The 14,139-nt window shown below is 43.6% G+C and overlaps 1 protein-coding gene across 1 annotated transcript in view; it reads right to left on the minus strand.

Annotated features, from left to right (window-relative positions):
- ANKRD33B (ankyrin repeat domain 33B) overlaps positions 1 to 13,214 on the minus strand; it is a 45,542-nt gene extending 32,328 nt beyond the window's left edge. Inside the window, exon 1 of the mRNA XM_071454266.1 lies at positions 12,133 to 13,214. Within this exon, the coding sequence (XP_071310367.1) occupies positions 12,133 to 12,561 (429 nt within the window). The 5' untranslated portion in view covers positions 12,562 to 13,214. The remainder of the gene's footprint in view (positions 1 to 12,132) is intronic.
- Between the last annotated feature and the right edge of the window lie 925 nt (positions 13,215 to 14,139).

The following is a 14,139-nucleotide window of genomic DNA, read 5'->3' on the forward strand; positions in this document are numbered from 1 at the left end:
ACCCTATAGCCAAAAATCACCTTCTTCTCCTTAACATTTGTAAGTCTCACACTGGATTTTTTAATTTACTGTAGAATTTCTGTAAATAACATGGTTATACTAATTGATATTTATTTGTAGCAATAATCCTGAAAGCTCAGCCAATATAGGTAGACTTCAAAATCATGTATTATGGAATATTACTGGTTGCAGTACCACCAGTAATGAAGTAGAATCATTCCACTCCCTGAGGACCTTAAAATCTGAAAGGAAATAGCAGGATACAGCCCTGGGAAGACAAGCAAGTTTGTGAAAGCAATGCTGACAATATATGAATGTTTTTGTAAGGGTTTACATCACATGAACAATGCTCACTTGCCCTTTCCCCTGTGACTGATAAGCTGCCAAACTGTACAGGCTTTGCTCTAGTTCTTAGTTCCTTTAGGATACACACTAACAATTTAGTAATAAATCACATCCGATGAAGTCACTGTACTAGAAATAGAAATTACATGAGAAAGAGGAAAATACAGTATTTTTAGGCAAGTTCTCAAAATCTAAACAGGGTAGCTAAGCACTATTTTAAAAACCTCTTCCCCAGAGGAATATGTTTTGTGGATGGCAGGGAGTAAACAGAAAAAAGGGCCAATACACACATTAAACTCACAACTGCAATTACTACAGTTACTATTTTACATTACAGAAAAACCAGCACTGATTTTTCTTTTTTAATTCTCAAAACAATTAATTTATTTTTATAAAATCTCAAAGCATGAATCTGGATACGTTTGACCTAAATTTTCAAATTCTGCAGATCGACAGATAAATGACAGTAGGCTAGCTCACCAAGGATATTCATTACAAGATTGTGAACTGTGCTTCCCTGCACACCCAGCTTGTCAAGTGTTCAGACAGAATGTCTGTGTTGCCCTCTAAGCAGTCCAGCCTGAAGCCACCAGCCAGCCCTCAGCTCACTCTGCTGGGGAGATGTCCCTCAGTAACACATGCACAGCAGGTAAACAAAGGGGCTTTGCACATGACTAGTGAGTATCTGTGAATGTGGCCTGGTGAGTAGGTCAGGCAGGGTATGGTCCCCTGCCCCAGCAGACACAGCAGCTGGCACCTGAGCTGGAAGCTGCAGGGTGAGAGTGTCCCTGTGGCTCAGTGCCTGTGCCCTGGGCACCCTGCTCCTGCTCCTGCACTGCCCTGGCCCACCCTGGAGTCACTCTTCTTTCCACTGACACTAAAGGAACCCCTGTGATTTTTAAAACCCTTCCTCTCTGTGGTATCTTCACCCATATCACACATATTTATGACATTTAGTTGGCAATGTTGATCTGTTTCTTCCTGTGGTTATTGTCTGTGCATCCACTGCAGGAGGGAGTTCCTACTGATCTAGCATCAGGTACTGAAGCTCCAAAGAGGGATCACAGCACTTTCTGCTGACACCTGATAGCTGGGGGGTTTCATAATTTTAACAACAGCAGAAAAGAGAGGGGTGAGATATGAGAAACAGCATTACCTTTCTTGAAACCTCCAGGTTAGGCTTTTTTTCCCTCATTTGACTGCACATCCCAAGAGGATGGTAAATGCATTTGTGATCTGTGAACATTGCCATAGATGTATACCTGAATACCTCAGCTCTGCCTGCACCCATCTGTGAATGGAGCCTCTGCTCACAAATCAGCTGTGCTGACTGTAATAAGCATAAACTAGGTCAGGCTAAAAACGCCCACAGAGAGAAAAAAATGGCAATAGCAAGTAAAAGACATTTCATAATCTTTTGCCTTAGAAGAAAATAATTTGGGTGATTAACTTTAAGAGAAAGGTTGACTTTTTTTTCACCATCTCTTTTTCTTTTTTCTTTTTTTTTTTTTTGGTTCTGGGCTGCTGATATCAGAATCATAGAATCAATAAGGCTGTGAAAGACATCCAAGATCATCAAATCCAGCCTTCAATGGAATGTCACCATGCTCACTAAGCCACACTGTGAAGTGCCATATCTACTCATTATTCAACATTTGCAGGCGTGGTGACTACACCGCTTCCCTGAACAACCTGTTCCAACACTTAATCACAGAATGACACAGAAACACACAGAATAAGCTGGGTTGGAAGGGACCCATCAGGATCATAAAGTCCAACTCCTGGCCCTGGGCAGGTCACCCCAAGAATCACACCTTGTGCCTCAGACAACTGTCCAAATGTTTCTTGAACACTGTAAGATTTGGTGCTATGACCATTTTCCTGGGGAGCTTGTCCCAGTGCTCAGATACCCTCTGGGTGAAAAACCCTTTTCCAATATCCAACCTTAACCTCCCCTGACTCAGCTTCAGGCCATTCTCTGGGTCCTGTCACTGTTACCACACAGCAGAGATCACTGCCTGCCTCTCCTCTTCCTCTCACAAAGTTGTAACTGCAGTGAGGTCTCCTCTCAGTCTCCCCTTCTCCAGGCTGAAAAAACCAAGTGACTTCTGCAGCTCCTCACACAGATTCCCCTTTAAACTACTGTTTGGTGAAGAAATTTTTTTTAGTACCCAACCTGAACTTCCCCTGACACCACCTGAGGCCATTTCCCCTTGTCCTATCACTTGTTATTTGTGAGAAAGAGAATGACCCCCACCCTACCACAATCTCCTTTCAGGTGCTTTAGCAACTTACTGCTTATAAAATGTTTGACTTGAGTATTCAATATTTCAATATTTGCTTCATGTATCCACATATATGCAAAGAATCTTACACACTTCATGGGAACTTTTATGAAGATAAGTATTGTAATAGCACTGAGACAACTGGCTTCAATAAACACATTCTTTTAATTCAAATAAGGAACTAAAATGATTAGCATGTATCAAGTACTCAGTTCCAGTTCCTATTCCATAGGCAGTTCTGCTCATGGATATCTTCACACTTGGAGCATCCTTGTTGCATCCTCACAAGAGGAAGAATTTTCTGGACTGTAAAATTCCTGCAGACCATACAGCATCAGTGCAGTAAAACAAAAGAAAGCACAGCTATAAATAGGTGGCAAGGAAGGTTCAGTCCCACCCCACATAAATGACAGCAAGACTCAGCACAGCTTGGCCTGTCCCATTGACTGGTGATGCCAAGAGGTTAAGGGGGGATCCCAGAACCACCTGAGCCCTTTCACACAGCCTCTGCTTGCAGGCTGTGGGACAGTCTCTGCCTGGGAGATTGCCCCTGCCCCTGGGGTACAAGAAAGAGGCTTTCACTCAGTTCCCACAGTCCTTGAAATTGTTTTACTTCCCTGTCAGCCATGAATGGTTTCACTCCCCCCTCAAACCAGTGGCCAGGCTGTTCCTCCAGGAACCCTGTGTGTTTTATTCCAGGCTGGCAGCTCTGCATGGGGAGCTCAGCTGCAGCAGTGTGGCAGAGCAGTGTCTCTGATACAGTCATGCTGTCCAGTTTTCCCTGCAGACAGGACTCACCTAACACAGCACTGAGCCTGCAAAGTGCCTGTAGGACAGCAGGGAAAACAACATTTTTCTTCCCAGATACAGGTTTCCTCTGGCTGGCATTGTTCCATGCTTCCAGGCATTTACAGCTTGTCTCAGTGTAACCAGAAGACTCCTCTACTATGTTTATATTTTTTACTAGCTCAGAAGGGCTCTTATATTTCCTTAGTGTTTGAAGTCTAAACACTTATATTGCATTACTGTTTGTGGTATTTCACTAATACTTGTGGTATTTAATTTTGCAGAACTGGCCAAGATGTGTTATCCTACATTCTTTGTCTAACAAGTTCTTGCTACTTCATTCTTTTTAGAGAAAATCTGTAGAAAACTCTGTAGAAAGAAAAGTATTTTAAATTAACTCTTTTGTGGAGCTGAGCTTTGACTCTGCCTTCTCTTGGATCCTTTATCAAACTCATATGATACTTGCAGATACACAGAAGTACCACACCACCTTTCAAAGAAAATTCTTCCTTTTGCTTTCATCCACACTTAAAGACACTTTTATGAATACATGGATACCCTTCCTGTGTTTCTCAATCAAATGCTAAACAGTTGAGCTGAGCCTTCTTACTTTAGCTCCAAATAGCAAGATATCTAGGTTTTGTAAAGAAGAAAAAAGAAAGAAAAGAAGCCAAATACCGCCTGAAAGGCTCTTTTTATGAACAGATTGAATATGTCCCATTATCTGCTACTTCTGAACTTCAGAAAACTAATAACAATGGATTCTGCATAAGCTTCCCTCCTATAGTAATAGAAACAGAACTTCAAAACTTCTCCATGAGCCCAGTTCTGAGCTCTGGTGGTTGCTGGCAGCATCTCTTGTTGCCAGCAGTTGGTCTGTCCACACACAAGCTGTCCCAAAGATGAGGCCTCATGTACTGAGAGGCAAAAGACAAAAAAATCCCCAACCCTCATATGTGAGAGGATATTACAGGATCAAGTTCAGAACATTATACATCCAAAACGTGTGAACCAACAAAAGCCCAACCGTGAGTCATTCCCATTTTGCATCATCTTGCTTTCAAATTGCTCCCCATGGAATTTAACAGACATGATAGAAAATAATAGAATTGAAAAATGGGAACTATTTCCACATAGTGGGTTTTTCCCACAGTGGATACAATTTGAATTGCTAATTCACTGCCAGATGTGCAACCACAGACACTGTGACAACAATCCTCTTCCTATGGTACTTGATTATTTCTTCTTGTGACTCACTGAGGATTATATCAGGATTATATACAGGATTATATCTAGCCCAGGTTGGAGGGTTTCCATTTTTGTATTTAATTAAAGAACAGTCAGAAACAGGTAAATTCAAACCAGTGTGGCATAATATTTAAAATAATTTAGAAGGGTAACCTTGAGAGAATCTTTATTTATGAAAACATTAAAGGTGAACTCCTGTCTCACATAAGGCCTGTGGGAATTCTTCATTGCTTTCACATTCTCCAGAGATTTTCTATTCTATTTTTTAAAAATCTACTGGCAGTTTTTAGCAACTCTACCATTAGTTTTTAGTTAGTGACCATGTATCACTTCTCTTTAGAGGAATAAAAATGTGTTTTAATGAAATGTAATTTTACATAAACTTGATGTACATTCGGGTCCTCTGGTGGGAAGCAACCAACACCTGTAAAGTCATACCAGAGTTACTACTCCTCTGTGAAGTTGAAGTACCACCAAAATACAGAAGTATTACAGTAAAACACCTGATTTTTGTTGGTCTCTGTCAGACAGTGACATTTTCCAAAATGTACAATGGAGTTTTGGGGGTTTTATCTTGCTGTCTATTTCTTGTTGAGTAGTAGATCCAATTAGATGTTTTGATTGCTTGAACTGCCTGTTCAACTTTTTTTAGATTCAATTTATTGTCATATTTTATATTCCCAAGCATAAACACAAGACTGTGTGACTAAAATTAAGATGATGGCAAGAGGTTTCTGTGCCACACACAAAAGGGAACATTAATGCCTCTTTCAAAACCCTTTTGGAAATGTCCCCTGAAACCCAGCACCAAGTCAGACTGAGTGAAAGATGACCAAGTCTCACACCTCTGAAAAGGGAACTCCCTGATGAGGGGCTGACATCCCTGTCCCTGCCTTTCCATGTGTCAACACTGACTTGGAGCCTCCAAGAGCCCAGATCACCACTTCCACCACCAGGCAGCTTTGAATCTGGTGCCTGAGACAGGAACATTTTTTATTTCTTCCTCAGAGCCCTTGCCTTGAGACCTAAAGCCTTGATAAAACAAGGTACCACTGTTGCCTTACTGGCACTTAGCTTGGAGCTGAAGAATTTGGGAATATTGGGGCTTTTGGACCACTTCCTTTCCCAGCAGACTTGAAGTCCAGTACCTCCTATAAGCTACTGAAACTCAACAGAAACCCATTTTTTCAGAGCAATCAGATGTTTTGTAGCAGTCCTGTCTGCTTCAACTTCCTATGATTCTGCAATAAATTTTCCCTGAGGAATCTTTGGAAGCTTTACAAAAGGAAATTAGTGCCAATATTCCTTCTTGAGCAATTCTTCTATGAGAACAAAAATTTGAATTTCCTAATGGATTGAAGGCATTAGCAGCGTCAATTTATGCACTGGGAAATAAAGCTCTACTATTCTTCTAGGAAAAGGCAGTAAGGCATCCCAAAGTCCCATGTGTTATGGACATGTTATGCTAAAAACATGTTATATGTCTGTCAAAATTACTGACAAAAGCTGTCCAGGACAACCAGTCTTGTTAGGTTATCATGGGATTTTAAATGCAGCTGCATTTTTAAATATCTGCAGTCAACTTGTCCTCAGATGGGTAACCAGGATCATCCCTGCATCTCTGAGGAGCCCTGCACGCCACACACTTGATTTAAGACACTAACATGAAACGTTGCTTAAAGCAGAACAGAAGATTGATGTGACCTTTATTCCTGTACTACTGTCAGACTAAAAACATCTCTTCTGTTCCATACACTTCCCATTAAGCAATTTGTCAAAATTCTTCAAGGAAGCTACTCTTCATCTGGTTTCTCTAGAAGCTGAAACTATCACTTGAAAGTAGATTAAACTTGTACAACTTTCTCATCTGGTCTCCAAATCTGTATTTGTCCATTCCAGTAGGACCTACATCTAATTAGCTAATGCTGCTTTTGACACTAAGTACAAATTTTTTCATATTACCTGTCAGCTCCATGGACGACACAGCCTGCTCTGGCCATGCATTTCCAGCAGTGCACTAAAGACCTGCATTGCCATTCTTTATTTCTACACACCCTCAGGGTCTTTATTAATTGTTCTCTTTAATCTATAGAAATTATGTTCTGTGCACATACTTTTTCTCCAGTAAAGTTATTCTAAAGGATTATTTTTTGTGCCAGGTTTACATAGGCATTAGTCACCTAACACTGCAGATGAATACAGACAAGAGGAGGCAGACAGCTAACCTGCCCACGCTCTTCTGATAATGCCTCTGAGTGCCTACCTGCATCAGTCTGGTTCATGCTCTGGTTAGCTCACCAAATTCCCTCTTAGCCAGCTCACTTCATATTTTCCATGCTTTATCTATTCCTTTCTGATGGCTAACCTTGAGCTGTAATTACTGTATTTGAAAAATTCCCCCCTTTTTTTGACATCTATAATTCTTTGCTCAATTCCTTTTTAAGCACAAACATGTATTTCCAGGGACATTTTTTACTGCATTTGAGGACTTCTTTAGTTTTTTAAGGACTTAAATTATACTACTTTTGTTGTCTTTTTAAAAGTACTTTCACTCCAAAAAATTCCCTTTCATTGTTTAGTGTCATGATGTTAAGTTTCAATACAATTGTTTCCATGAGAATGCTTTGTATAAGATAATATGAAGGAACTGAAGCTGTCCATGAAAATAATAATGAAAAAATATTCTGAGCACTGTAGGACATGATGTTCTTAAAATCCTTTGTCTGACATGGGTTAATTTGGGTTAGCTATGTGCCATGAAAACTGAAAAGCAACATGTGACGGGGTAATTTCATTCCTTACCAGAAATGTTAGAGTACTGATTTTTTATTTTTAGAAGTTAAGATTCTGAAGATTTAAAAAAAAAAAAAAATATATATATATATATATATATATAAAACGAGTTAATGGAGTGTTACACAATCTCTGGCACTTTTTGTGATACATGACTTTTTAGAAAAGCCTCATCCAACACAAAGTTCCCTCACCCAGAAAGTGGGAATCGAACCACTGGCTCCCTGTCCTTCACAACCAATTGCAATTGCAGAAGCCCAGCCCTTTGGCAAGGACAAATTCAGGTGTCAGCTCCATGGAGGATTCACTGTGCATTGCTCTGAGAAAAATTCTGAAGGGCAATGCTCCCTAAAGTGTGTGAGTTTCCCAAAGCAGTTTCACTGCAGCAGCATGGAGCCTGAGGAGCAGCCTGCACCACCAGGAAAGGAGAACAACATGACAGGTCTGATGCCTTGGATACTGTCATGGAGCCAGCGTGGAAACCAGGTGAGTGATGCCATTCCAAAACATTCACTCACAGGGTACAGTGCACAAACAAGCCTAGGCTGCAATCAGAGAAACATTCCCACAGTTATGTCCATAGCTGTCTATGGAACTATGGACATATGGACTATTGTCTATGGACAAAAGACTCATTGAGCAACGACAGAAAAAAAAAAAGAATAACTGAGAAAAACTACAACAGAATATTCTTGCTAATATGGGCTATATCACATGTAAGATCAACACAAAACCTTTCTGCAGATCAGCTGCAGTGATTATTTTCAATCTGGCAAGGGAACGTTCTTTGCCTTCTTTTCTCTCTCCCCCATCTCTTAATGCTTTCTCTATTGTCATGGCAAATTTCTAAATTTGCTTGTATTCTGCAGTTAGGTAACACCAGATTTTGAAACTCTGTCTTTCTAAGTATATATATAATCCTGGTCACCAGGCAAAATTTGATATTAAGTGATGTTAAAACGATGAGATAAAAATATCTGAAATTCTAGAAATTTGGCAAGTGAGGGAGGAGAACCAGTCCCCATGTGGTAAGGTGAAAAGTAGCACTATTAGCCAGGTGATACTAAGGTGTCAATCAGGTCAGGAAATTTCACCAGAGCCATGATTTTATTTTCCCTTGTCTATTTTCAAATCCCTCTTTACTGTTAGGATAAACAAACAAACACTGAAGCATTAGAGGTCAAGCTGCACGATGTAAAATTAGTATATTATATGCTGTCATAATTATTTCCAGTGTTAGTTTGGGCAAGGAGAGGAAATGAGCAGTACCAATCCAGTCTTTCTGAAAATTCCATGGACAGACAGCAGTGCAAGAGAAGATGAGGGGATCAGCCACTTGGGGATCCTCCGCAGTCAATTATATAGAAACTGCTTTTGTCTTGACAGTAATGAAAACAAGACAGGGAAGGTACAGATCTTCAGGCTACATGTGGTGACTTATAAATCAGATGTTGTGGAGTCTGGTTTACTGCAGGAAGGTGGATTTAATGAAAACTTGTGCCTGGCAGGAGGTTCTGCAGCTCACAAACAGACTATGGGGAAAATACGCTTCTGGAGAAATGTCACAAAAAGGCCCTATCCAAGCTTGGCAAATTGACTCTAAAGAGACAATTGATGTATTTTGGCACAAAGGGCGCAGGAAAATAAGTAAGGGTACCTCTGGATCCCAGCATTTCCTGGAGAGTTGCTTCTACATCTTAAATGTATACACTTACACATCAGGAACAAGGTAAAACTTATTAAAAACAAAGTAGGCTCATTGTGCCCAGTTTAGGGCATTTGGAAGTTTTTTCATGTTACATTTTGTGAGCTGATTTTATTTACTTTCAGAATCAAAATATATCGTGGTCTTACTACAATATCTTGTTACTTATTTTGTCTGTTTTGAACAAAATTTGATTTTGAAATTGTGAAAATGAAACTACTGTACCTACGTACCTGAGGTTATCAGATCCGGATGGTGAAAATAGTTAATATCCTCAGATGGACAGCCCTCCCCTTCACCACCCCACTTCTCAAAAAGCAAGTTATTCTTCATTCTCTGCCCTGTCTCATGGAAAAGAAATTAAAACTTAGAAGAAACAAAAGTCTAGTTTATTTGTTCACAGCATGGGAAAAAAAAAAAAAGAAAAAAGTTAAAAAAGAAAGGTAAAAAAAATTTTAAAAATAAGAAAAAAAAATAGAGCTTTCTAACAAATGTATACAAGATAACATTGTAGACAAACATTATCCTGGCAAAAGAAGATGCTGAAAGCCAATAATAGTTTTAGTTTCAGCAACTAAAAAACTTCATGAGAACAACAGGTATGTGTAAATTGTTCCGTTACTTTGTGAAAGCAAAATTGTCTTGTTCATGGATAACATCAAATGATTTATAATAAAATTCAAGAGAAAAAAAAAATCCACAGAAAGGGCAATAAAAGGCCTGTGTGAAATTTCCATTTGTTAGGTAAAGTTCTCTAAAAAAGGTGATTTTCCTTTGCAAAATAATGAGAATTTGCCTCAATACCCCTGAGCAGGAGTCACACCTGAAGTTTCCACTTCCTAGTCAAAAGATTTCTCCCATCCCATTAACATCTGCCTGGAAAAGACCGAGTGTCCTGCTCTGTACTGCTGTGACTGGGGCTCTTCACTTCCTCTCTGTGAGGAAGGCAGAGAGGAAGGGAACTCATGTCTACCACATCATTCCTGTAGCTTCACAAGTTGCTGAATTCCAGAACTTTTTCCTTTGTATTCATAAAAAAAATGAAGAAAACAGAATTTTATGCCAATTTTTAATTTCAGGTCAAATTGAATATTTGCCTAAGTAGATGATTTTTTTGTTTTGTTGGGTTTTGGGCTTTTACAGTATGAACAAAGAGAATAAACTTTTGGATTCAAACTAAAACTCTGCCTCTTTTCTCTGAAGCTGAAGAGATAAAGAACAATTTGTTTTTTGGGAGGAGGATGGTGAAGGGAAGGCTGTCCAAAGAGGAGAATTTTTGCTGCTTTCACAACCCTGATCTGATCACCTTTGCCAGAAGAGCAGTTGCAGGATGAGGGCTGATGCTTGTGCTGAACTTTGTCATTCCTGTTGACTGAGGTCTGCAGAACCCCAGCCCTGAGAGGGATGGTTCCTGCAGCTTCTTGCCCTCTGCTGGGCAGGAAGGCCACTTTTCAGAGGGGACAGCTCTGGGGCACTTGGCCCTTAATGTCACGTGTATGGGGGGCCAAAGCTCCCACATCATCACACACTTGAGACACACTGAATCACACTGGACCTCAGCAGAGGCGGGAGCCCAAACCCCTCACAGTGTCAGGGCTGGGGTGGGGCTCCTGCCCAGGCACAGCACTTACATTTGGGATAGGTGTATCTGCTGGATATTCAAAATATCCTGTACAACTGGATCTCACATGTTACCAGCTAAAGTATAACCACATCATACCCTGGCCTGGGCAGAAGAGTTGATGTAAATTATTTCTGTCCTGTGTTGCTCATTCCCACCCTCACACCATAGGTTGCTTCTCCCTCAGCTGTGTTAATATGATATTTTGTCTTTTTAAGAAATTTACAATAAGTCTGATCACTGAAAATCTGTATTAAAATCAATCCTTTGGAGAAGAAGTAAAGATTTTTTAGGAAAAATCCTAGAAGTACATATATCTAAGCCACAAGGAAAGCCCCTCTCCAGACAGAACCAAACACAAATCATGGCATTCTTTTTGACACAAAGACAACTTATGTTGCCAGAATGTGCAAGTTACTTGCCCAATTAAAATAATGCAGGTTTCCTTTCATAACACTGCTGTCACGGATTAGTCACAGAATTGTTTTTGCAGATTCTTTATGCAAAATAACTTCTTAAGTTTAAAACAAACTATAGTATTGGTAATCTTCTATACCACTGTTCAAATGTCTCAGAAACTCATTAACCAGAAAATCTTTCCCAAGTTTTCACCTTCTGATTTAGAGAAGTACACTTCTGTCTCTGCAATTAACTGAGTAACAGGAAAAAACAGAGCCACAAAACTTGTACCGATACAACCCGAAAAATAGATTATCAGCAAGAAATAAATACAAGGAGAACTCTGAAAAATGCTGATTTTAACACAGGAATACCCTGAACCCTGCTTGGCAGTCTAGGAACCAGGAACAAGCTTATGTTTTTGGGGAGCTAAAGGAAGACGAAAAAAAAAAACTGAAAAAAAATTTACTAGCAGTTCAAAATTTCAAGGTGAATATCATAAAGTACTGCAAGGGATGAACAGCCCAGAAAAGAGGAAGGCTTTTGATGCTGAACACAGCCATTACCAGCGATGTCCCTCTCTGTCCCCAATAAACAGAGGGAAAACAAGACCCAATTCAAAACTGATAGCGGGAAAACCCGGAATCTCTACCTCTGTCTCATTCCAGATACCGGACCCTTCCTTAGCCAAAGGCGTTAAGTCAGGGCTGGCAAGTCACACCCATCTCTGCCCCTCGCTGCCTGGGGTCCCGTCCCCCGCGGGGCTGCAGGGCAGCATCCCAGAAGCGGGAGGGCGGCACTCAGCCCCGGCACGGCTGCTGCCCCGGCTCGGCTCCGCTCGGCGCTGGGGGCGGAGGCGGCGGCAGCCGAGCCGCGCTGCCCCGGGCGGGGTGCGGGCTGCCGGGGCGGCCGGGGCGGCGGGGGCGCGGCGCGGGATGCTCAGTGCTCACCCTGCGGTTGCGGTCGGCCTCCCGCACCTCCTCCTCCTGGGGGCCCTGGCGGATGAGCGCCTTCAGCACGATGCTGTTGTTGGTGCAGCAGGCTCGGAAGAGGCTGAGCGCCTCGGGGCTGTCGCGCTCGTCGCCTTCCAGAGACCAGATGTCCTCGTCGTCGTCGTCCAGCCCCCTAGGAGGGTAGAAGGAGTCGTCTGAGGCGATGCTGCAGGTGTCGGGCAGCTCGGAGAAGTCCTCGTACTCCTCGCAATCCTCCTCCTCCACCTCCTTCTCCTCCTCTTCGTCCGGCTCCTCGGCGGCAGCCTCCGCCGCCCCCTGCTCGGGGCTGCTCTCCGCCCCGGCGCCGGGCATCTCCTTGGCGGCGGCGGGCGCGGGGCAGACGCGCTCCCCGGGCAGCTGCTCGCCGTGCCCGGACAGCAGCACCATGCCGGGGCCCCGCGGGGCGCTCAGGGCGCCCGGCAGCCGCGGCTCTGCCTCGCCGGGCCCGGCGGCCGCTGCCCCCTCACGCAAGGGTCAGCCCCCTCCCGCGAGAGGCCCCGTGGCAGCCCGGCCGCCCCCCGGGCCGGGGCATGCCGCCGCCTGAGGGGAGGCTCCGCGGGGGCCGCTCACCGCCGCCGGCCCAGCCCGGCCCGGCCCGGGGGAGCTGCCGCCGCCGCGGGGAGCGGGGAGAGGCTGCGGGCGGGCAGGGCGGCTCTGGGGAGCGCAGGCACTTGTCGAACTCCCGTCCCGTAATCCGCTCAGCATCGCTGTGAGGAGATTGGGGCTGGGGTTTAGCGGCGGGGCGCGGTGCGGGGCGGTGTGCGGGGGGAGCGGGGGCGGCCGCGGCTGCTCCCTGCGGGCACCGAGCTGCAGGTGCGGGACCGCAGCTCCCCGAGCACCCCCGGGCTCCTCAGACTCCTGGGCTCGGAGGGGCCCGCGGCGAGCCCGCCTGAGGGGGCAGAGGCGGGAGCGGCCCCGGCCGCCGCTGGTCCTTCAACACCAACTGCGTGGTCCGAGAGCCGCGGCTGCAGCGATGTGCGCAAAACTTTTCAGGAATACAACCGGCCTGTGCGGAATTCGTCTTTTGAAATAAACACTGGCACTAAGGGGAATGACTGCACAGAATTGCCGTGCTGTAAAAGCAAGCAATTCCTTAAATCAGCCCTGGCGCTTTAGCAGCTGTAGAGATATCAGGCACGTACGTTTTATGGAAGGCATTTGGAGATTAGGTTGAGAGGAATAATGCATGTATAAATTGAGTTCCTGCTTTGTCACAGTTCCTCTAAAATCTCTCTTCCCTTTTAAATGCCAGGGATTAGCACTGTTCCCTGGCAGGGAAACAGTGGGGAGAAGTCCTTTGGCCAACAAAATAGGGTATTTGCTTTCTTCAACAGCCTTTTGAAGTGAATCTCATATATTTGACATCTTTCAGCAAGTGAATGTCCAAGGTCCAAGTCCCTGTCTATCTGATGGGAGAGAAAGGAGTGGTATTCCTGCAGGACGTGAGGCAAAGTATGAGCCACATTTTTTACACTAAAAGAACATAGGAAAGAAAAGTAAAATGTAACTGTGAGTAAAGGGTGTAGGTGTATACAGTCTTACAAGAAATCATTGTGTAAATCAGACATGATGGGTGATACAAAGCCCAGCAGCTTCTTGCTGAATCCTAACTGGCAGGGTTATCCCAGTGCCCAGCAGGAGGATAACTGTAAGCAGAATTAGTATTAAATAGTTCCCTGATTGGCTGCTTCTGCATAGGAGCTAAACTGGGAAAGAAGGAGATTAAACTATCCCCTCACCTCCAGACACCTCTGAGATCACAGCTGGTGTAGATTACCAGCTTGCTCATGCTGCCTGTGTCCCCTTATTTGCTTGGGTAAAGACAGGCCCTTTCTCCACTGCTGCTGGGTGTGTCTGCTCCCAAATCAAGCACTTCTGAGCTGCCTATATCTGCTGCACGACAGCGCTGTAGGATTCACTTTCTACACTTACTGTCTATCCATTTGTTATGTATTTGCATTCACA

Source organism: Agelaius tricolor, unplaced genomic scaffold (assembly GCF_023055355.1).
Source record: "Agelaius tricolor isolate 1412-34295 unplaced genomic scaffold, bAgeTri1.0.p SCAF_2, whole genome shotgun sequence".
Classification (NCBI taxonomy): Eukaryota; Metazoa; Chordata; class Aves; order Passeriformes; family Icteridae; genus Agelaius; species Agelaius tricolor.